This window comes from Wasmannia auropunctata, unplaced genomic scaffold (genome assembly GCF_000956235.1).
Source record: "Wasmannia auropunctata unplaced genomic scaffold, wasmannia.A_1.0 LD335988.1, whole genome shotgun sequence".
NCBI lineage: Eukaryota > Metazoa > Arthropoda > Insecta > Hymenoptera > Formicidae > Wasmannia > Wasmannia auropunctata.
This window is the reverse complement of record NW_012026902.1, coordinates 536,999-562,077: the sequence shown is the minus strand read 5'-3', so window position 1 is coordinate 562,077 and position 25,079 is coordinate 536,999. Positions and strand designations below refer to the sequence as shown.

Genomic DNA, 25,079 nt, shown 5'->3' with positions numbered 1-25,079 from the left:
AAATCAATCGTCATGGCGCAAATCGATCGTTGCTGCTTTCGTTCCTTGGAAATTTTCTCAGGACTTGAAATTCGCTTTGAGCAAGAAGGTATACCTTACCTTAAGCCGGGACCGGTCATGTCGGGACAGCCCGTCATGGTGCAAAACTCTGATATCGTGCCGTAGACGAGATTAATGTGGTCGAACAATGCGAGGGTGTGCGACGCCAACCATTCGTTGTAGTCGAGGCCGGGCGGTAGGTCCACGAGCATCCTCAGGTCCAGCTCCGGCAGCTGTCTCTCGAGGGCGGCCTCCTCCAGGTACAATTTCGGATCCTCCGTAGTTCCCGCATCCTTCTCCTTTCGTCTGGCCTTTCTGCAAAACGAGAAAGCGGTCGCACGGTCAGCGAGACGAGCCTCGAAAAAGTTTTTTCAATATACGTTCAAGCCAATCAAGCAGAATCACAGGTACCGCGTGTAAGAGGCGTAAATATGTACATGTAACACAACACAGTCTGTGTGTAAATGAGATTAGTAGGCACGCTGTCCGAAACCAAATTGATCGGCTCTTGGAAAGAATCGATTTTTTTTATAGAATTATATTGTTACAAAAATCGAACAGACTCTACAATTAAATTTATTTGATTTTGAACAGCTTATACAGTGTTAAGAAAATACTTGCAAAAGGGGCGAGAAAAAATCGGCTTTATTGTAGAATTAATTACGGAGAAAATTATTAAAGATTAAAATAAATGCAAAAATATGCCAATCGTAAATATAAAACAATAATAATGCAATGTTACAGAAGACAATAACACGACGGTATCGCGAGTACGTCGTGTCGTTTAGAACAAAAAATCTCCGACGAAGTCAATGCATTTTTTTTACAACGACCCACCATTGTCGATTCACAGATACGCTAATTTGCGGTTCCCGGGTTGACCGGAACAGACTGAACAGAGCGTTTTGTTTTTAATAGACTAACGCGAATTCATTAATCAAATCGGCGAATTATCGGATCTGCACGATTACCCTCAGCGCTTGCCGAGTCTATTCAATTTGTCTTTAATTTATCAGCGGGTCCAAGCATTGTGTTTCTCACATTATGCTCTCACTGCCTAATAAATAAGACATTAGAGAATATTTCTAACATTCACTTAATTAGATATCTTTCGATAGAAAGTCACAAAATGATGCTGCTCAGTGAAAAACCGGAAATGATTACAAAATCGATTGTTGCAAAGCGCTATCATCGTATGCAAAATAGAGATTTCGCCTCGCTTTTTGCCAAGTATATATAATATAACGATATCATTAGAATATAAAACGCTATATTTTACATATTAATAAATATACAGGATGTTCTACTATATATTCATATACAATTTTAATCGCTCTTTTTACAAATGTTCAAAAAAGTGTTTTTCTTTAGAATAGCAAGAGATTTTCAAATATAATATTAATTAAAAGTAATTTAAATACACTATTATTGAGTTTTCTGGATATATGCAAATTTTTAATTAACAGTTGAAGATAGAAAATAAAAAATTATAAGTTGAGACATTGATTAATTAAACTTTTGCAAAAGGATAATCTACTCCAACTATATTTTACTCCAAATAATTTGTTATCAGAACTGTATTCATGAGATATCCTGCATAATACAAAGAATCTACGTTTTCAATAAATTAAAAAAATAATTATTAGTAGACACATGTATATATATTATATATATATATGAAAAATTGCGAGATAATAAATATAGTAGAATCTTATTATTACATCGGTGCAAAACATTTTATGTATCTGTCAACTGAAGTTAAAACAAAATTATACAATTTGTATTTTTATAAACATAAAATATTTATCACATTAACTATAACTTTCCCATTCAGAAAATAAATTTTTTAGAAAATTCAGATAAGTATCATTTTATTTAGAAATAAAAGGACGACAAATGTTTTGCATCAACTTAATAATAATAATAATAAATATCAAAAAAGTAAACGATAATTAATTGTGTATCGCACAAGAATACGCAACTAACACAGAGTGTTCTTTGTCTGCACGTGAGAACTAAACATAACAACTGGTTTTCGGCTCGCGCTTGCTCACAATCAGTACGCAGCAGCCGCGTCGCACATTCAGCTTCCTGCCAGTGAAAAATGCAATTACATGCAATAACGATAGCAGCGATATTCAGCCACGTCTACACGATCCAAAGCGCGCACAAATCTCTCTCTAGAAAGCACACATGCTCCTGGAAAGAAGCTGCATCTCCGCATAGAAGAAAAAAGGCTGACGTAAGTCAGCCTAGATATACAAATTCATCATCGTTCATGACGTATGTCTCTAATCGCGTACAACACAGTCATCGCGTTACAATAATATTCGTCTATGACGCTATCGATGCCTTGGGCATGATACGATAATTTATTATACGGACACTCGATTCTTCCCATTTCAATCGACATATCTCCGTGTAGAAGATGCGCTTTAATTACACCGGGCTAATTCCACGTTACGGCACGCACATATGCACATATCTATACGATATCGTTTGCGGGAGGAAGAAAAGGAAGGGCGGAGGGGACAGGAAACTCACGCGACTAGCTCGCCGAAGAGCCTGATCTTCCTGTGGCAGGTGTCGAGCAGGGAGAGACGCGAGGAGGAGGCGCTGCTCGAGCTGCCGGCGCCGCCGGTACCGGCACCGCCGTGGTGCACCGGCGTCGGCGGCGCCGAGACGGTGGTGGCCGAGGACACCACCGCCGCCGCCGCCGCCGCGGCGGAAACGGATGCGGAAGCGGAGGAGGGCTCCCGTAGGACGGTGACGGCGCCGCGCGCCGGCGAGCGTAACATCGTTGCCGTCTTTGTCGCCGCGATCGTCGTGGCCGAGGACGATCTCCTCGGCGCAGCACCGGCCTCGTGCCCGAGGATCCGCTCACGCACGCTGGGTAGGCACCAAATCTTGTTCGTTTGTCATCGAACGATGGCCAGCACGCGCCGGGACGACTCCCTCCGGGATCCCCCTTCGCGACGATCTAACAGAGCTCGACAGAGACCGTGAGAGCGAATGCGAGAATCCCCGAGCGCGTTGAATAATTTCTTTGGTGATCGAGGACGGAATGTTCGTGTGGAAGGACGCTTCGGAGGATCCACTTCTCGGTTTTCGATGCACCTGCTGCGCTCCGTTAATGGCAGGCTCGAGAATCGATCAGATCCGTCACATCTGAACTTTGTGATTTCTTCTAGTTAAGTTTTTTCTCTGTTCCGCGCTCTTTTTCTCTAAAATCCATTCTTAATATTTCGTGCACTTTAAAAGTATTCAACTCTTATAGATCCCGATTTTCCTAGTAATATGTATTTTCTCATTCTGTGCTGAAAAAACGAGGAACAGTCAGCTATCACTTAATATCCGTGCATCTCAGATCCTGATTTGTAGATCTTGGCAGACCTTGATTTTCCTAACTGTGATATATTTATAAAAAATCACGGGACCCTAAAAGAACGGGGAGACCGTCAAGTATCATTTAATTTTCATGCATCTCAAATGCGTTCGGTCCTTTTAAATTCTGATTTTCTTAGTAATTTTTAATTCTGCCGAGTGTCCATATGCGTGATTCCCTCGGATGATTTCCTCGGGTAATTTCTTGAAATTAAAGGCTTAGCCGAACTAATCTCGAGCTCTCGTTTGTCGTGTGTTTATCGTCTTACCAGGTCTGGCGACTCGTTAGTGTCGCACGATGACGGTGACACCTGATCTAACCGGGCCGAGAAGGAATAGCTCGCGGGAAGACGGAAAAGCCGACGGAAGATGCGGAGGACGCTCCTTGGAAGACAATCGATCTCGTTTATACGGTAGCCGCGAAAGATCGTTCATCGTCGATCTGAAGCAAAATTCGAGTGTTCGCTTTCGGTGAAGTTCGTTACGTCGGAGCAGTTGAATAATAATTCAAGCAGAGGTCACGTATATAGCTACTACTGTGCGGATTAATGTACTGATAGTAGTCGCGAAGTTCAATTTTGATCAGCGCAGTAGATAAGAGTCCGTTATACATATGAAATTATTATTCCCCGCGTATAGTCCCGGGGAATCTACACATTTCGGAGTATTAATCAATTGCATTTCTCCCCTACTATCCCGCTTTCTCACGTTCTCTCTCCTCTACGTATACTCTCTTTCGGCGTGGCCTCGCGGCGATCCGCCAATCCAGAAAAATTCGGGCAATACGCGCCCCGCTGGCGCAGTGCCAGATTTCTCATTTCTCGCGAGCTATCGTCGCGAGTTTGTCGCTTCGATGTCTTTCAGGAACTGGGTTATCGCTTACACGTGCATCCGTAACGCCACAAGAAAAAATAACAACCGGGAAAACGGGAGGATTATAGGCGATTCCGGTCGGCCGAAATAGAATCGATGATCGTCTCGTGACGAACTGGCTACCTCGAGCAAGGCTGGAGCGAGAATTCGAGCGAGTTCGTGCCTTAACTAACATTTCGCGCATGTGGAATTACGCTCCGGCAATATTCCGCAAACGTGCAGAACTCACAGTTATCGTGCTACAAAGTTCGGTATCGCGATTTTGTTGACGTTAATGAGTGCTGAATGTATATAGAGAATTATCTAGCAAAATCTAGCTTACTGCGACATAAAATATAAAATGATACAGAAATAAAATACAGCATAAATTTAAATGTAACATAGATATAATAAATTTTATTAGTATAATATAAATCGTTATATTATACAACGTAAACCAAAGAACGTGCAGGGTAAATATACATATGCACGCGCATTTCAATCTGACGGATGCTCGTTTTATACTTCGTCTTCGTTTTTTTTCACGAGCGCTTGTTTTATTGGCACAAAAGTCCACATTGTTTCCGCGAACGCGAATTATTTCCTGCCGCGAGTTATCGGTGCAAAGGTAAAACGCGAACTTTGTGCTAGATGGAACTCTCATAACACACATGGCAAAAGTCGAAAGAGAGAGACTTGTGTTTTTCTGAGATTAAAATATGCATGCGATCACCAGTTTCCTTTTACGAGTTATTTTTTAAAGAAAAATAGTTTAAGAAAAATTGCTTGAGAAATAGTCTTAAAAAATAAAAAAAAATAGAATAATGTAAAAAAATCTCGAAGGGGTATATATGTCACGCGAAACGATTTTGTGATAATTCACGTAGATTAAATAGAGATCTCTCAGGGTAAGACTTTTTTTTTAATAATTTACAATTATGACCACGCTGCAATTTCCTGTCAGTAACAAGAAATAACAGTGCGCACGGGACACTTATCAACCTGGTTAACTGTCCGAGCGGAAATTCGAGCGCCGGTGCGTCGCGAAGTGAACGAAATCGAGCCAAATAGCTGCCAACGATTTCGACCAACTCGACAAAGCCTTGACATATGCGTCCTTGATCGTGACCTGGACGAGGTTACGTCGGTCGATCCAAAATTTAAATCGTGTAACCTAGGAGTGTAACGATAAGTTCACCAAGTAAAGATAGGTTGCTATTTTTCCCCTTCTACTCGAAATTTTCAATTTGTATGCATGTTTAGTAATATTTATATAAGATCTATGTATTGTTTATATATAAAATAATAATTTTAAGATGTAAATGAAATATATACTGCCAAATTTGACGATCTGTTTCAAGAATGCTTTTCCCGCGGGATTTAAGAAGTCCCACACGTAGCATCTGCTTAGAGCTAAATTCAGCTATTCCGATTTCGATTTCGACAGAAAGAATTCGTCACGGTCGGTCTCTCAGCGAAAATCCCGAAGGATCAGGTGAGTAATAAGGAACCACCTTATTTCCCCCAGTTCGCTAGACGAACGCAAGCTCTCGAAAAGCTCCCTGACGCTTCCTAAAAAATTCACGAGAATTTTCAGGCAGAAGGTACACGCATCGGTCTACCTAATCTCCGACTACCTAGTATTGTTCCCCAATTCTCATCTTCTTTCTTTCTCATTTTCATTACGTAATAATGATCTATTTAATATCTAACTCTCTCAGGGATAATATTTTCCAGGATATTCATCGAGCAAAACGTAATGGAAATATTCTGACATGAAAAAGTTCGCAAAAATTTTTCTTCTATTTTAAGACTTAAAAATGTATCACTAAACTTTCTACAAATATTTTTGACAAAGATAAATATATATATTATATTTTATAAGTGTATTATATATTTTTTCTCAATATTCAATATTTTTCAAGTTTTCATTAATTAATCTGTATTGTCTGAAAAAAAATACGCATTACGTTTTCTCGCAAAATCATATCGCGTCATTCTCTCGCTACATCTCGCCGTGGCATTTTTAATCGCGCCGCATCGCGCTCCGTGGGTCGCTATCATCGACCATATGACGGATGACGCTGGATAGAAAGACGTTTTCTCCTTCACGTTGAAAGAACGAGAGAGGCGGGAGAGGACGAAATGTCCCGAGAGGGGCATGACGCACGTCGTCGTGAACTTTCTAAACGCGTCGACCATACGTGTCGAACTGGCCATCCGCGTCGTTCCGGCGATCAGGCGTTGTCCATGCTTTCCGCGCATTTCGCGGTCGCGATAGTTGGGATCCGCGATGACTTTTCTTCTCTGCCTTCCCTTTCCTCCTCTTCCTTCCAGAAACGCAGCCTAGCTCGCGGTGTGTCGCGACCCGATCTCACGTGACGTAACGCGACGCGTCGCCGTCAAGCGCACGGACGCGACTGCCGAGATCGCGACCCGATAGTCGCGGAGATGTTACAGAGCGGAGGGAGTCGGGGTCGACTGAAACGCGCCGAAGTACAGCGCGAATTAGATAGCCGATGCTGGAACATGAGCAAATATAGATTTGTTATCCACGCTCCTAAAAACAGTTCTGACATTTTTCAGGTTCTCAGGAAGCGGTTGAGAAATAACGGGGGAGAAGGTGGTTTAATAATTCATTAACGGAGCACAGAGAAGAAATTTGCCGCTCTGATATATTTATTACGGAGAAAACAAGAGTTATTAAGCTTGCATAGCATACAGAACTAATACTATAGATATGATTATTTAAAAGCAACATGATAACAAGACATTACTTTGATATAATTTATTCAATCGATTCATGTTAGACACGCAAAGTAATTTTTGGACACAGTAAACGCGAACTAGAAGCATTGTCTTTAATTTAATAATTTTTCGTTAACTTGAAATAATTAGATAACTTAGTTATTTTGAATAATTCATCTATTAAATCTTACTTCTGTTTCCATATTAAAATCAAAATTATTTATTGACATTTATCGATGCTCTTTTGTTTCCCATCATGTTTAATGATTGAGGGTATCCCCCTCAAGAGCATCACGTTCAATTATTCGACTACGTGCGCAGGACCAAAGTGCATGCTCGCGCATGCACATTTCTATCCGGTGAACCATTCGTCCGACGCTGTTTCATATACCACGACATTGCGTGTGATAATAATGCAATCGCGAGATACGGGCGCGTTGATCTCCGCTGGATCTGACCTTCCCAGAGTGAGATTAGCATGAACGCGGAACTGACCTGCCGCGCAAATAAATTGCGATGGTTTCGCTAAGAGAAATTATCCATATTTATATTAAAACCATATGTAATGTTTAATATATAGCGCAAAAAATAGAATGAATGCCTTTGTCGAGTAATATTTAGAAATATAGAGAAACTGAAATTTATTATTATTAATATTGAAAGTTATTACTAATAATATACTTCATACATTTATACATTTTAATTAAAAAATAAAAATCTACAAATCCATTTTCGCATCTCCATAATGTAATCCACTATGTCGTGTACCCGCAATACATTTAATGTACTTATAATCAATTCTGTTTTTGAAAAATCAAAAAATGTGTAAGATATAAAAATATATAAATATATAAATAAAAATAATCTAGAATGTATTTTAAATCTGTGTGCGTGTGTATCTTAAGATAAAAATTATAGCTCTTGCAATTACAAGCTTGAGTGGAAGCCCATTTTTCTTCAATGAACAAATTATTTATAGCGAGTAGCGATCAATCGATTGATGCAGAAGCCAGAAATATCAAGCCAACGTGTGCATACATCAAAAAAGGGCTTTGTCAAACGAATACCAATTTCAGTCGCAAAATCGAATTAACTTGGACACGCCTCGTGTCCGCAACGATCGGCGTGCGTCGCGCGTAGCCACAAAAGTGCGACATCCTCGCCTTTACCCTTTTCCCCAACGAGGAAAACGAGATATCCGACAAAATGTCAAATGAAATTAGTTTCTCCGGCTTCGGCCAGTGGGAACATCCGCGAATTTCGGAGTCACGTTCAGGCCAATTCGATTTGTTCACGAGAGGACGGATAAACTTATTCATTCTCGATGCATTTTCCGAACTTTGTGTTTCCCTTTTCCCTTCGCCATCCTTTTTCTTTCAAAGATCCTAACATATTGCGCTTCAAAGAGGCAGTCAGGTGTGTACAGGAGACAAAGACAAAAAGAGGGAAGGATGTTCGCCGTGAAGGGCGAGGGACAGCGAAAAGAGAGCAGCGAGAGAGAGAGAGAGAGAGAGAGAGGCGGGGGGGCGCAGGAAGAGAGAGAAGCACGGCGGGTGCTTGAGGGCGGCAATGCGACGGTGGTTGCGCCACCACGGCGGCGTGCGTCGGATCAGCTGTGAGTCGGGTAACACGAGTCAGCTGACTGCCGGACGGACAGCGGGCCGCGCGTGGTGCGGCGCGGCGCGGCGCGGCAGCGGCGAGGGGGTAGCGGCGCCCCGACTCTGCGACAATCAATATTCCGCTCTGCCCCCGCCTACGCTACTCTCCGCTCCGCTCAGCTCCGCGCAGCGCGCGTTCTCCCATTCTGTCCCTCGGATCATGTGTCGCTTTGTATTTTTGTATCGCGTATCAAAACCTCGTCGATCAATTTTACGTGATTATTCGCTAAAATCTTATATATAATGACATACTCTAAATACTTTCAAATATAAAATGTATCGTAATAAAAGCGAACGATATAACACTCGGCGACGAATGCAGGATACGTTCATGTTTGCGCGCTTCTGAAACGAGCGCTTTCACTTCTGCCTTCTGCCAAAATTTTCATCACTTCTATTTGATGAATCTGATTGATGATCTGTTTCCAGGTCGTGTAATCTTTCGAAGATCAAAGATCCACGAAAATATCCCAACAGCCGTATACTTTTCAAGGAATTTTTTGTTCCACATGTTTGAAGAAGCGTGCATGCACGAAATGATTATAAACGTATTGCGATATGTCTATTTCCGTGCCGGGGAATTATATTCAAATGGTCGATGATGCAGCATGTCTCAAAATAGCAAAAAGAAATAACTCGTTTGTTATATCATCACCGTGTGTAGCGAGAACGAAAATCGTGATACGAGGCGGACTCGCAGTAAAGAGAGATTGCTATCTCCAACACTGTTTCAGTCAATAAAAGCTCTTCATACACAACCATAAATGATTTTCAATGCACGCTGATCAGAAAGTTCCCTATTCTTCCCTATTTATCCCACCTATTTATAACGAGAGAGAGAGAGAGAGAGAGAGAGACACTAGCTATAAAACATGATTACATTCGACAGAGATAAAGGAGATGCTGTATCGATAATTACCGAGGGAGATTATCTGGCAGATCCGGCCACGGTAATCCACGTCGGAAATTATAGAAAGGCCCTCGAGATTAAACTCTGCGGTCTCCGCGTTGAGTCCTTTAACGATCAAAAGCCAGCGAGATAACCATTAAAAGCGAGGGAGAGAGATCCTTGAAGTCGGATGAAGTCCTGTGTGCACTTTAGCTTCGCTAACGCAGTACGCGCGCGGACAACGCGTTCGGGAAATCGCAGTCATGGGGAAATAATTATCGAAACGATCGACGAGGGGGTCGGGAGATGGTTCGGAGGTTGGCGCCAGTCGCCATCGGAGAGCCAGGTCCTCGGTTACCCTCTTCTCTGGGATTACATCCTTACAGGATGCGGATCGATGGACGGACGAACGTCGGCGCCTCGAAGGCGCCTCCGCGTGACGTCACGACGCTACCCCATCGACAAACATTTCCCTCGCGTTTGTTTACCCCCCCATCATGCGCCACCACTCCCGCGAGGACGATTCGCCAAGGAACTCTCACGGGTTATCTCGACCTTCTTAAGAGGGCATCCCAGATGGCCAAAAGAGTGCAAAAATAGCGCTTGATGTAGAGAATATAAAGTATAAAAACGAAAAGAAAATATTATTTCGCATATAATATAAAAAGTATATAATTTTAGCACTTTAAATTGAGAGTGGCAAAAGCAGATAAGAAGTTACTTTCGCTTTTCGCAAATTGGACAAATGCCGCACTACGCGTCAATCTGACGCTTCCTCCTCGCACAATCGACCTGCGTGCTAACACTTCCGCTCAGAAGGAGATTTTCCCGTCTCGCGGCGCGCGGCTATGTGGCACGACAGTTTGCGGTTCGTCTGTGGTTTCCGCGAAACCGGCCTTCTCGTCGCGTCTCGCCGCGCCTGATGTCTCTTAGCCGGAAGTCCATTAATCGGTTCGTGTTTCGCGTCGCCCACGAAACTGCCCTTCCTACGCGTACCAAATATTCTGAATGAAAAGCCATCATTTTTCGGACGTGGAAGCGAATCTTTTAATAAATGAGCAAAGAAGATCGTGCACTTGCGATTATGCAAATGATATGGTAATCGCCTTTAGCAATTAATCGATTGACAACCGCGATATCGGATAGTAAGCCCCCAGACAAACACCGCGTTAATCAAACTATGACGCTGCAAAAAAAAACTCGGCCGAAGGTAACAGTGCCGACGAGTGGTTTCTTTCTACCGTGACATTGTCACAGTGTCAATGTCAGTATGTTAATTAGCCTAATGAAAACGTGTGATCCAATTCGACGCGCTTGCCACGCGACAGAAACTGGCACGCATTCACGAGCGAAATATTCTCTCATCAATCCGCGCTGCTTCATTTCGCTTAGAGCCTGGCTAAATGAGCCATCAACGGCCTCGCATTTCGGGAACAAACGTCATTCCATTACTTCGATGTGTCATTATCATGCGCGGCACTCATACTAGATCATAAATCCCGCGGTCTCTTCCTCTCCCATTGTAAAACATCCTATAACATTAAAACGCAAAAACGCAAACGCACGATCATTTTTTTGGAACAGTATATTTTTTCGTATCCGGTTTTTCCATAACTACTATTTTTTCCGCGAGTATATTATTTTCTTTTTAATAATACGTGCAAAGCTTACAGATTAACGTTTGCACAAGTGTTCGATCATGGCCGATTCCATATATCTTCAATTGGACATAGTCATTAAAAATCGAGGCCATGTCATCATCGTCTTAATTCTGCTATCGATCTAAGCGGCAGATATCGAAGTGTGAACTTGCCCATCCAATAGCACTTCGCCAAATGCAAATATTGATGTAGCCTTAATCGTATGCTGCGCTATGCTGTCGAAGCTCAGGAAGAGATGCAAATATACGAGATATTCCCGGAAAACGATTTTTTTAAGAGAGCTTTTTGTGCGGTTAAATATATATAAGAAAAAAAATCACAACCGTTATAGTACCGGAAATGCATATTTATTGAGATGAACGCTATTAAATAAATTGCCAAAAATTTCTTTCTCTCTTTCTACGATTAATATTAACCAAAGTCTTTAAGCTGTCAAAGTGACCATTATTTTGCTGCGTTCAAAGTACAATCTGTCTCAAATGTGACTGTCGCATAATATTGTAACATATGGCATAATATTGTTACTTGCATTACCAACAGAATTCCACAATTCCTTTTGATTTTTAAATGGGTAAACCGACTGCTTTGCTGCGCTTCAAAAGTAAAAGTTCATTAATGGCAAAATATCCGGTGGTTAATTGGATCACTACTTCCACATTATAAAGAAAATTTAACAAAACGAATTATTAGCCTCTACGTAATCTGTGTAGAAAAAGAATTCTTCTAATATAAACACTGAGACATTTGCGTCTTTCAAGAAATTATAAGATATCAGCGAGGATTCTGTTAAACAAAAATACTTTGGTGCAGTTTCTTTATATCGTTTATTATCTGAAATACTTAATGCATATGCATTTCCGGTATCGCGACCTCCTTTTTCTTTACATCGCTTTTTTTCCATTTGATCACCTAAAAAAAGACCACCTTTTCTTTAGAGACACTATATATACAGAGCGATGAAAATAAAGTTCTATTAGCTATCCACAAATTTGAATCTTAATTCGCTGAGACTTTTTAATTTTAAGCTACCTTGAAACTTAAATATACTCTCGCGCTAATTAAGCCTCCGACAACTTTGCCAAGGAAACACGAACTGAAATTTTATTCGTAAGATAAAATATTGTGTATAACGCGCATAAGTACATGTGTAAAAATCGATAATTAACCACAACAATGCTTGTCGTGTAATAAAGTTAACGTTCGATTAAACTTTAATTTTACAAATCTTATGATTATCCGACTCTAACAAGTCTCGTATACATAATATTTGCGCATGGACTCCATTGCAATTTTCATTTTGAGTATGACTATCGCGACCGCTGTTATGTAAACGAACGAAAAACGGGCTAAAATCGCGTATCTCTCCTTCGTTAGGAACGCGTCGAGTCGTGACCCCGCGTGGCCCGGACGGTCGAAAATCCATAACGAGGAAGAGGAGAACACGCGTCAGGTCCGCGTCCAGGAAAGTGGAGCATTTTGAGTCCGTGCGCCGTGCGCTGTGCGACGAAAAACCGGTACAGCATACGAGCATCCTCGATGAGTTTCGAAAGCCGCAAAGCGGCCCGGCCCCCTTCTTAACCACGTCGAGCGTGGGGCACGTGCTACGACACGTCGCACATCATACATGTCCGCAAATGTAATCACGTCGCGCGGATATACGCGAGTAAAGCCGCGATACGACAGAGTGATGCGGCCGCAAGATCCCGCACTCTCTGACGCACAACGGGGAAACTCTACCCGTTTTGAAAAGACCATCAGGCATATATTTTGTACCCGACTAACATAGGAATATCCCTTGCATTTCCGTCTCGGTGAATTCCGAAATTACTTCGAGATTACAAACTCGTTTCAATAGAACCTTGTTCAATAGAAACTTGTCTCCAAATGAAATTTAGATTTTGAGGAAGAAGATGGATATTATCCGAAGCTTCCCACGTAGCTCTCATTGCTTTCTAAATACATTTTCAAGATAAATTCTGCAAGCTAATCCCTTATGCGCGATAATGCAAATCGTCCCAACTAAATCGCAAACAATTCCTAAAGTCCCGAGATATTATTTAGCTGACGATTGTTCAGCGCAGATAATGTCGCAGGCTAAATACCGTACGTCATTAAAGTAAACAGCGAGAAGCAGACTGTGCAAACTGAGACTTCTGCGAGAAACAGTCGTCTGATAAGGCGGTTTATTGTAGCCGGTATAACTCTTGCAACCTCGTCGTAATTTCTTCCGAGATTTATTTCATAAAATTGCGAGAGCAGCCATCGTATTTCGTTCGCGTATCAGCACCTCGATGTTCGTTCATCTCCTTGTAGCGAGAATATCTCACCTTAGACCTTAGTCGAGAGAAGCAAAACCTGCAAGAGCTGCTGTCCTTTCATAGAAACAGCTTCACTATACCTGATAAAACGGTTTTCCGTGTTTTCGCGGACGGCCTTCCGAGAACAGTCTTCTCGCATCCAATTTACATGTTTTTGCCGCGATATCCCTCGCGAACAGATGTAGCGAAAAGGGATCTATACACTTTACTCGCATCTCAACCTTATCGTATCTTATGAGAAAGGTATGACCAGAATGCACTTCCTTTTATCGGAGAGGCGCATAAATATCGCTCCGTTAAGCGGCGTCGTCCTTCGACGTGCACGTGTTTCGTAACGATTTCAAAATAAGGGAAGGAAAAAAGAGAGAGAAAAAAAAGACGTTGGCACTACTGAATAATTGCAAATGTCATTATTTTGCGATGACGCAAGTCTAGTCGAAGAATTGAAAATAATTGCTGACGTTAGTTCCCCTGCACGTTATATTTTACGTCGTCGAATCGTTAACAAAAGTCCGTATATCAGCGATAGCAACGAAACGGCGTATCTCTATCTTTCAGACGGAGATAACGGCGACTTATTTAAGTTGAAAGACAGCGTATAAAAAGACGTTTCGAATGACAATGCATTCTACGAAATACAATAATTCGCAGCTGGAATCAGCTGTATAGATTTTAAAACCATGATTTCCTGGATGAGGCATATAAAAAATATATATTTAAAAATCTAAGATTTCAATGGCTTTAAAGTTTTAGAAAATGTGATTCTATAAGAAATTTTTTCTTATTATCCTAGTTTTAATCTCTTCTTCTGATCAATTCCATTTTTAAGCTTTTTACTATTCGACCAAAATAAAACCATGAAAATTGTTATAAAACCATTTCGTCTGTACAATACATTTTTAATAATACTCTTGTATTTTAAGAAAAGTAAAAATATATTTGAGAATTTTTTTTAGAAACATATATATTTGCTTCAAATTATAAAATAAAAATATCAATTCAAAAGACTTTTTTCATCCAAAGTAAAGGATATAATAAACTATTTGCATTAATTATAAAAAGTGAAACCGTCTAAAATTCCAATTTCGCAATACAACCAACCTTGTTGGCCACCGACAGATGAATACTTTCAATGAATGCGCATCAAAATTTTCAGAATACTTGGTATCAAGCACTCTGTTTATTCTGTGGTATTCGGATTAGATATCATAGAAACGAAAGAACGCTAACGTTATTGCCAGTATTATCTACACTACCATCATCATCGATACACATCGTCATGTGTCATCTAATATGTACGTATAAGAACTGCTGGTAGCGTTCATCATCATGTCGGAGCGAGACAAGTAGAAACTGACCTGCAGAAACACGTGACAGTATCCTCAACATCGATGGAGAGCGACGTCTCGATGGCGGAGTATTTGAGGACCTTCCTGTTCCCCAGTCCGAACATCGGGACGCGAGCACGACGGTACCAGGGAGGCGCGGGCAGATGGGCCTGGGGCATAAAACGAAGAGGGCGGGAAGAAAAAGAGGAGGGAGGACAGGAAGGTGAATAGAAAGAGAGAAAGAAAGAAAAAGTAAAATATATATCTACTCTCCGCTCCGGTTGATTGGTCGGAATCACTCGTCCGGCCGCTAGGCCAGCAACGGAGCACAGACTGACATAGCCGTTCTCCAGACAGCGAGCAAGCAGGCAGGCAGGCAGGCAGGCAGGCAAGCAGGCAGGCAGGCCACCGTTCGCCAGGTACCACCACCGCGCGATCGTCCACGTCGCGGCAGTCCTCTCCACTGCCGCCGCCACCGCCGCCGTTGCCGCTGCCGCCGCCACGGCAGATAGAGAGAAAGCGGAAGAGAGAGGGGAAGACGCGGTTTATATCGCCGGAGGGAGAGAGGGTTCTGCCGTGTTCCAGCCGTTCCAGGAGGAAGCGGAGATCGGCGGGAGGGAGACGGAGAAAAAGATGGCCTGAGAAAGAGGACCAGGGGCTTCCTCAGGTCAGAGTATAGTAGAGTATACTCGCCGCTATATTTTCCCTCCCTTTTCGCGTCCCCCTTTCCTTCTCCTATACCTAGTCGTATCCTCGTCCGAGCTCAGACTCGTCATAATGCAATTAACGATTGAACCGAGCCGAAACCGAACAAGTTCTCGTTTGTTACGCGTGTTACGACGCAACGCGAGATCGCCCGATCACGGATTCCCAGTTGAACACTCCGTTGTCTGCTCCTCCTCCGTCAGGGTCGTTCCCCCGGTGAGCGCGCCCGACAAAAAGAAGAGCCAATCGAGATGTCACGAGAGAATTAACTTGGACCAAGAGCGATAGAAGCGAAGGAGTACTCGATAAACTAAAGTACAGAAGCCATTGAGTTCCGAGTAGAAAACAATTCGCCTTAAAGAAGGTATACATCCCAATAACACGAATGCATTTGTAATTTTAATGTTCGGAAAATGTGACAAGAGCAAATTCTGCGCACATATATTAGCGTTAAAATATATATGTACATATAACTTATATACATACATACATACATATGTATCATAAAAATAAAGCTGTACCAAGCACTCATAAATTATTTACACGCTCGAAAATTTTAAACGGTTTTATAAATAATGTAAAAAATTGGCCGAAACGCCGCCAAAACATAGCTGCGTGACACATGTATGCCTGAAAATTTCAACAACAAGTCAGTTTTGACCCAATTTCCGTTGTCTCGGAGGGCTAATCAATAAAATACATAAAGGTTTAATCGTCGACGAGTTTGCTACTGGACTGCTCCTTCGCTTATTGGCTCCGTGTCAATATGCTTGTATTCTATGTAGAAACAAATATTGAACACTCTTGCGAACATGCGGAAGAGCGTTTCGAATCAAAACGGTAATTGAAATATAATTTCGCGCATGTAAATAGCAATTTTCGGTGAGGGAACTCCTTTCAAACATTTTTTTCGCTATAAACCGGTTGTATAACGGGAGCGAGGATTATTCCGTAAATGGAGAACTAAAGGCGGAATATAACGTTTCTATTAATTGCGACATTGCAAGTGCTAATCTTGATAGTGCATCCGGACGGGCTTGGGACATAACCGGCGGATATACGTATACGTATATTGCTACACAACACCCGGCACTTAATGTATTCCATCTGTGAATAAATACATGATGCAGGTTCACGAGTTTCACATTGCAAATGTGAAAGGTTAAGGCCATTCAGTGCGTGTAGCATATTTTTCTGCGTTTGAAATCTGCTTTCGAAACTGTTCACCCCGTGACATTGATTTTTTTACGCACAATCGATTCACTGTACCCAGGGGTATAATAGGGTGTTCCATTTTTAGCGAATTAATCCCCCACTGACAGATTCTTTGGCGAATTTGGAGGTGATTCCATCGTAGGGGGAGAAAATGTCAAAAGAGATGGATTTTTTTACACGACTCTTCAATTTTCATTATTGAATGAGTAGTATTAATTTAAATTAGAAACAGAAGGTGAGAATCTTGCAAGGTACGTCATTGTTCCAACTACTCCAGTTCTGGTTCTAATTGAATCTAAAATGAAAATTGATATTCTGAAATGAAGCATTTATTCTCATATATATACATCATACAGCGGCCCCGCGATTTCACATCCATCAGCGAGAATTAATCACGTTTGCAACAACTCGCGAATGGATAATGTGGAAACGTGCGGTATTACGTATATATGCGATCGAAGAGATATAAGTTTATTGAAAATTTTGTCGAACGAATTACAGGACGCCGATGCGGGCAGTAACGTTGCGGTCTGAATGGCGGAACGTCGTCGAAAAACGAATCGGCGGAGGAATAATTGCCGAAAGGCGATAGTCACCAGGTGGAGGAGAAATATCGGTGCTAATTACGTCGATAGCGAATAGATATCGAGGTGCAGCACGGTTAGTTCGAACTGACCGATATACTGATCGTCGCCAATTGCGAACGAATGTTACAAGGAACGCTATTATTAGCGCGCGTTGGATCGGGAAAACCTGACGACACAGAATGATGCTTAAATTCGACAGACTATCAATATTCGTATCGACTCAACATCCAACATTATGAGCGAATTCAACGTATTTTTTTATCGAGCCCAGACATTGGTACTGATAAAAAATAAAAAGGAATATATCTTGAAAAACAAGAAGAGATGTATGGCGGAAAGATGATGGAATAAAAATTACATTTTAAAAAGGCAATCTATAATATCTAGCGTATACTTGTAAAATATTCGAACAGTATTCTTTTTTCCTCTCATCTGCAGCTTAAAAACGCTCTGTTTCAAAATTATAATTATAAATAAAGCAGGCTTATCTAATCGCGTTAAATGTTTCGCGAGCGCGACGACAACTTGCGACAGAATACCATTATCGATCTTCATCGTACTTTTAAAACGGTCGATATCGATTACTGATAACGAATGGCGGTTGTTATTCAGCGGAGCAAGAGCATTCCGCGAGGTCGATTATTTTTGCTCGCTCGCCCGTGAATCACCCGACATTTCCCCAGTTCACGAATATGCCTCTGCCAACATCGGAAGACATCGGATGACATTATCGTGAAAAATGAGCATGGAGATAACGAGGGTGCAGATGAATGTCAAGTAAATGCTACGACCTGGGCATTTACAGACCGCAACGCATCCTTCGGGAGTCTTTAGGTAATCAGGGCGCGTGAACAAGTCTCATAAAAAGCAACAACAAAGCTCTTAAACGATAATGTACATTCTGACATAATTATACTAAAGGGATGTGGAAAAAAAATTTAATTCCTGCGTTATTATTCAGCAATTTATCATCGTTTGACGGCGCCCACCTCTTTTTCCCCATCAGCTGATTAACTTCTTACGAGACGGTAAATCAAAGTGGAAAAAAGTGGTAATAGTGCTAGAGTCCAGCTATTAAAGAAATATTAAAAGCGAATGTTTCGTTAAAATTTAAATTTGCATGCGTCTTCGAATAAAATAAAATACATGTATTTTATTGTTTCATATACCTAAAATTTAAAGTAAACTCGTCAAACTTTGCAGACGTGCTCTTGAGCCGATTGGAAGTCTTCCCTTTAATAAAGCTTTAATTGAACGTTATCTCTCTCTGTCTTATACCTTCTTAATTCTCAGCATGAAATATCTCAACGACTAAGCTGAAATGAAAAACCTATTAAGAAAAAAATTGCCTTAAAAATGAGTGAAGATTAATTTTTATTTTTTAAGGGATAAAAGTAAATTCGCCCTTCGGGCCTTATCACAAGGCATGCGTCACGTTCGCTAGCAAAGGACGGATTCACGCCTAGCTTTACCGTGATTTTTTCGTATGCATAGTGAAGGTCTCGATAGCACGACGACGGAGTGTTACGGTGATATTTTGTGATAAACGCGATAACTCTGTTTATACGGAAAAACTAGCGGGATGCTCACGTGTAATCGCGAGCATCGGTTGGCAGAGCTGCTGCTATCGTAAAAAACTAGCGATAAAGCAGCGGCCGTGTATCGCGTGAAATAAAGTGTAAAAAAAATATTATAGGTGCGTTTAAATAACAGACGTTCTCTCTTGTTCGCAATTCCAATGATCCAGATGAGCATTATTTTGAAACTCGTTAATACTAAAACCGAAATTAAGGAAACGTGAGGTTACACTATAATTAAGCGTTCACGCGTAATTAGAATAATTCCTATATAAGCGCATTTTTTCCAGATGTACTGAAACGTACTCAGAGATTAGATTGTTCCGATCTCTCGTATTTAATTAGTACCTTGCAGGTTATGAAACTGTAAATGTGTTTTGTTTCGTTAAAAAAAAAACATGATCATTTCCTAATTATAACAAATTAAGAATATACAACGAAAGATTATTATTTTTTTTTAATCATAAATATACAGTTTGTAAAGTAGAAAACGATTACATAAATTAGAAGAGATTTGAAAATACAGTTTCTGATTAATATCGATTCTACGTAAATAAATAAGAAGAATCAGACGTCGATCTTTTAAACTACGTTGTCGGATTTAGGATTTATATAAACTAGAAACTGCAAACATCAGCGTACTTCGCGATAGCATACGTGCTGCGGCAACTACAGTCAACAAGTAAATGTTTGCGTAATAAAACGCACGTGCCGACTCTTTATACTTCTATACTTCGATAAACTTATTGCATTGCGCTATATCAAGTATTATTATTTGAAAAAAATAATCTCTCTTCTCGTATTTTATTCCGGTCGAGGTAGAATCCACATAAGTGATTAAAAATAAATAAAATACGTTCAAATACGTCCATGAAATTCTGGAAACGCGTTTGATGTTAATTGTGCTGTATTGATGCATTTTCGACATTATTAAATGATATTACCGAAGTAAAACACGTATGAGAGCCGCGGATAAAACGGATTGACAAGGCAGCGCTTGATATTCTCGAACGTAGAAATGAATATATTATGGGCACGTGTTTAATTCACTCAATAGCTCGTTCTATTGGCGTACTTATACCTAATTTACCTATTGTTTATTCGCTTATACCACTTACATCTCGTTGTACAAATCGATACAAATTACGAGCCAAAAATAAAAAAAAGAAGGAATATGTATACTGCATGTATCGATTCGCTACCAATTCATAATATTCCGCAATCGGAGAAAATTTGTTTAGTACAAAATATTTGATGATTCACTGGAAAAAAAATCAAAATTATCGACACGTGTTGTTATCAATTCGACATTTTAATGTCATGTATTCCTAGCATTCTGAATTAATTCTTTCTGCCGAACGACTCATCTGATAACAAATGTTCAGACAAGTGTAAGAGAATTCGATGGTTCGGAAAACTAGTATTTACTTCTTCAGTGCCTCTTCATTATGGAAGACAACCTGCGCTACGTTGCTGTAATTTTTCAGGCGGTGATTACATTGATTAATCACGTGGGATAGACATCTTTATGAGTTACATCACGCATACACGTAAACATCCTTTCCTGTGTTCATCAAACGGATTTAAATTTACCAAATCGTGCCGTAATCGAGAAGATTAGCATCGTCAGCGCGAACGAGCCAAGTCTCAAAAGTAAATATCTTTTGAATTAGCCCGAAAATTGCGCGACCTCAGGTAGAAGGTTTTTTTTTCAAACGAGAAGAGATATACAGGAAATAAGTAAACTACACGTAAACTCTCTGACTCCAAAAAACCGTTCATAAAAATTTCAAGGCACTCTTGATCTGACCTCATTCATTTGAAATTCATTTTAAATACGTCTTTATCTATTTATCATTCGTTTGGGACAAGGTCGAGCTGCGAGATGCAAGATCGAGTTGATGCTCGGCTTCTCTGCTCGCAGTCGAAACTGATCATCGCTTATATCGCGATCTCACCAGAATTCTCCGAGGATCGAGAAGATCGGCACGCGCGACACATCGCGCTGGAAATGTCACGTCACGAACGTTTTGGCGAACGCGCAACCGTGCGTGAATCACTGAGGAAGCCAATCGCACGGCGAGAGATCGAGGTGAGTCATCGCTACGTTCGGTTTCACGCCAGCGGACAAGAGACTTTGCTCGTTCGCTAGAGACACACGGACTGCCGTTTCCAGCAAGTATTATAAATTAACGCGAGATACTGCCCTCCGAGTTTTGAACGAGGAACGAAACAAACGGCACCGAAATATCCCATGTCACAGTCCGAAAAGTTACGAAAGAAAACGATCTTTTTTGTTATGTAAGAATCGAAATTGTAAGAATTGAAATGTAAGAATCGAAGAGAGAAGAAAACAGTATATCTACTTTCCATCGATTTTAGAATATTTTACAAAATCAAAGAACTTGACTGTACTTAATGTATAATTGTTATGTGCAAGTGCCGTCTTGTAATTCGCGGTTTCATTTGTTGACAGCAAGCTTCTCATAATATGCATTCAACACTCATGTTTTCCGACCCTTGTGAACCGATAATACGATAACGATTTTACACGATGCAGCGACGTATTTGCGCTTTAACAACGTCCGTTTAACTCCGATGGCAGATACCGCTAATTAAATCATCAGCCCAAAGGAAAACGTCTGGGTCGGAGGGGCCTTTAAAGTGATATCATCGCCAAAAGAAATGCGCATAAAGTGCGAAACGTCATTAATTTTCGAGAGTTAATCGACTCATCCTTTTTCGTTAAAGATACGATTGAGAAAGTAATGATTCTATATATGGAAACATAAATACGGAAAAAAAACGTTCTTTCGTACGTGGAGAGTTTTCAAGAAAATCGATTTTGTCAATTTTAATAATTTCCTTATTTAAGTTCGGATAATTTTTAACTTCCTGACAAGACGAATCATCCCCAATAGCAGTTATCACGATATCAGTTATCAAAAAATAAAGGAAACAAATTCGATATCCTATTAGAAATGACAATAAAAAATAATTGAAATTGATAAATGTGTTGTTGTTTGCAAAACATCGAGGTCATGTATATTTCTCTAAACAAGATACTGCATTTTATTCATGTCCTGGTAAAAAAAAAATTGTCGCTCGTTGTTAACGAACACGTCGATTCATGGCACTGTGCCATGACAAATTATGTAAGCTTACGTATAAAAAAAAAAACCAGAAAAAAATGATTATCCCAAAAATACACATGTGGTCTGAACGAGAATTGACAGAATTGATAGAGAATCAAAAACATTCCTCAACTGTATATATTTGTTACCTATATATGTATGTATGTACTGCGAAATAATTTATTAAAAGATTACGAAAATGTTTACGGTCGAAATACAAAGGCGTTCGGATCTTACAAAATCGATTTTAAATTCGGTGAAAGCAAAATGAAATCCACAATTATTCGTGCGATGCTATTTCGTCGCGGTGTGAGTGGAAGAAATCAGCATGCAAATTTTAATACATAAAATAGTGTGTCACGAAGGGAGGGGGAGGGAAGGGACCTTATGCATAAATTTCCCAGTAAAAAGCTCGGGGAGCTCGGAGAAGTAGCTTGCGATATCCCGGTAGAATGAAACTGGAGGATCGCTGATCCATCATCGATTCAACGGTAATTGTAACACGAATTCTTCTTATGTTATACGAGCGGTTCGCATGCTCGCGAATTAAGTCTGATAAATGTGACTCCGTCGTACTCGATATCGCCTTTGTTATCGTCGAGTATTATTGTACACTTAACGCTACGCAACGAAAAATAAGGCTAAGAGACTGCAAAAATAATATTTTCATTAACAAAGGTAGACATGCTAAATATACTCAACTAATTGGCAGTCTTTCAAAATTTCTTTCCACACATATCACGTTGTTTGTAATTTAAATATTGAATTAACCCTTGATATACATTTTTATAATTATGCAATATTATTTCCGAGTTATTTTCAATTGGTCAAGATGATTTCAAGAAGTACTGATGTACAATCATCATTTCATCGAATTGTAATAATCAGAATAAATACGTATTATAAAATATTCGTGTCTCGTAAACTTTGCGAGAGAAAGATATAGCGGGTCTATTTTAAAATTAGCAAATCGAGTATGACAGTAATTTTAACCTTTTTTGGCCCAAAAATCTGAATAAAGTATATATACATATATACACGTTGCATGTCTTACGTAAGCGAATTCGTGCAGCCAGAAAACTGTTACGATTTCGCCAATCATCCTTTGATGACTGATCAAACTTTCCTTGCAACCAAAGGAAAATTTACATCGCAGCGAATGAAGGGAAAATCGCTAATATAAGTAAACCGAGATTGTCCATGCAATCAAAAATTTACCTCGATTGATGCTAAACATGACAAAATACTTTTTTTTTCTCTATTTATTATATTGTCCTCATAAAAATTGTTTATATAAAGTAATGATTTTTTGTGTTTCATAAAGAAAAAATATATACCTTATCTTCAAGAATTCATTCTTTAAAAATAATCATATTTTTATATAAATAATAATTTTTCAATACGTCTGTTTTGTCCGAAATAAAAAATCAGTTGCAAATTAGTATTTTTCGCCTCTTGCTCTTATCATAATTAATATTAATTTTCGGTAAATTTGAACTAATTTCTTTTAAACTAAATTAAAACAAATTCGTTTTTTTCTTCAAAAAAATTACATCAATTATCGAGCGTTGTATATATATATAGACATATTTATCATTTTTAACTTACATAAACTTAAATGTACTCTCGTATTAATATCGTAAAGTCCACTTAAGATTATTAAAAAAAAACATTTCGTGTTATCTATTTACACTCCTCGAGCTTACCAGACAATACTTTGTTCATTAAGATTAAAAATCGACATAATAACATCGTGTAAACTCTCACTCTGAAAAAGAAAAGTCGTCGAAAAGAATTCGTCATTGAAATTATTTTTTTGTTGAGAGACAACGGGCATGACGGAAGAAAAGATCGGTAGACTTTAGACAGAGTCTGCCGTTTTTTCTATCGCAAACTTAATGTCATCGATTGCAAGAATGAGTAATCATAAACGGGAATGGAATATAAACGAGAACAGTATAACGTTATATTAGTAGATATTGCAAAATAGCATGTACGAACTCCGAGCTTACGGAAGACTCCTAACAAATATATAAAAAAACATTTCTTCGCCGAAAATAAACTACTATTCATAAATTAAATTCCTATTTTTTGCTTGGTCGCAAGCGGATTTCAATTCACAGTGGAAGATTTAATTATGGAAATGAGCAATATCAAAGATTGGAAAGACTCGTTAACATTTCGAGTCCCAACGTAATTCTTAATCGCGCCAAGATGACTCAATGTCAAAACGCAAGATCGATCAATGGGTCAAATTTGTCGATTCAAGAAGAAAATTGATTTTGGTCCGAGAGAGAGAAAGAGAGGAGAGCTCGATGGTGACGCGTACGCGTAATTTTTCGGCACCTTGTAGGTGCACGCGTCACCTCAACCGACGATGACGAAGATGTTCCGAGGCGACGCACACCGAAAATCCACGGAGATGGTCGCGGGCACGACGACGACGGACTCTCGCCGCGGTTACTTTCTCCTCGCGGGGAAAAGGCCGAGCCCGGCGCGCGGATAATCGCGCGAGCGAGACGGCGCGATGGCACGTTCGCTCGCTCCCTCGTTCGCGGGCGCAGGTTAACTCAGGTTGGAGGTTAACCCCACGCCGGAGCAGCGGAGCACGGGTGCACGAGGCCGCGGACAGGTCGGACAGCGCGCGGCATGAAGACGAGGGGGAAGGGACGAGAAGAAGAGCCCTTATTTTACTCGCGTCGACGATGAACGCGAAAGAGAAACGAGAGGAGAGAGAGAAAGAAGAGTGAGAAAAAGACAAAGGACTTACCCCATAAACCAGTCCACGGTATCGCGGAGATACTCGGGTAACCTATCCAGCTTGGATGATTTTCGTGTGGATCACCGTCGTGAGGAAAGCAGCGCGCGCGATAGACGGGAAAACAAAGTGTAAATCTCCTCTCCTTCCCTTTCTCTCACTCTTTCTCCACACAGTACCAGAGCAGCACCACGGTAGTAGTCAGGCGGTAGTAGGCAGCTAGCGG

At 40.4% G+C, this 25,079-nt stretch overlaps 1 protein-coding gene and 1 long non-coding RNA gene across 4 annotated transcripts in view; one reads left to right on the top strand and one right to left on the bottom strand.

The window, feature by feature from the left end:
• The window catches only part of LOC105454114 (MOB kinase activator-like 2), a 26,834-nt gene extending 1,755 nt beyond the window's left edge, over positions 1-25,079 (bottom strand). The window contains exons 1-3 of one of the 3 annotated variants that reach the window (XM_011696485.1): positions 15,147-15,342; positions 14,908-15,047; positions 100-354 (exon numbers count right to left, since the gene is read on the bottom strand). In XM_011696485.1, coding sequence (XP_011694787.1) covers positions 100-354; positions 14,908-15,002 — 350 coding nt within the window. In that variant the 5' untranslated portion in view covers positions 15,003-15,047; positions 15,147-15,342. Of the gene's footprint in view, positions 1-99; positions 355-14,907; positions 15,353-24,865 lie in introns of those variants that run through there. The other 2 variants (XM_011696486.1, XM_011696487.1) reach the window with 2 other exon arrangements.
• On the top strand, positions 15,545-17,757 carry LOC105454115. The gene is made up of 3 exons (XR_974952.1): positions 15,545-15,946; positions 16,883-17,048; positions 17,299-17,757. It is a non-coding gene; the product is annotated as an uncharacterized LOC105454115 (long non-coding RNA).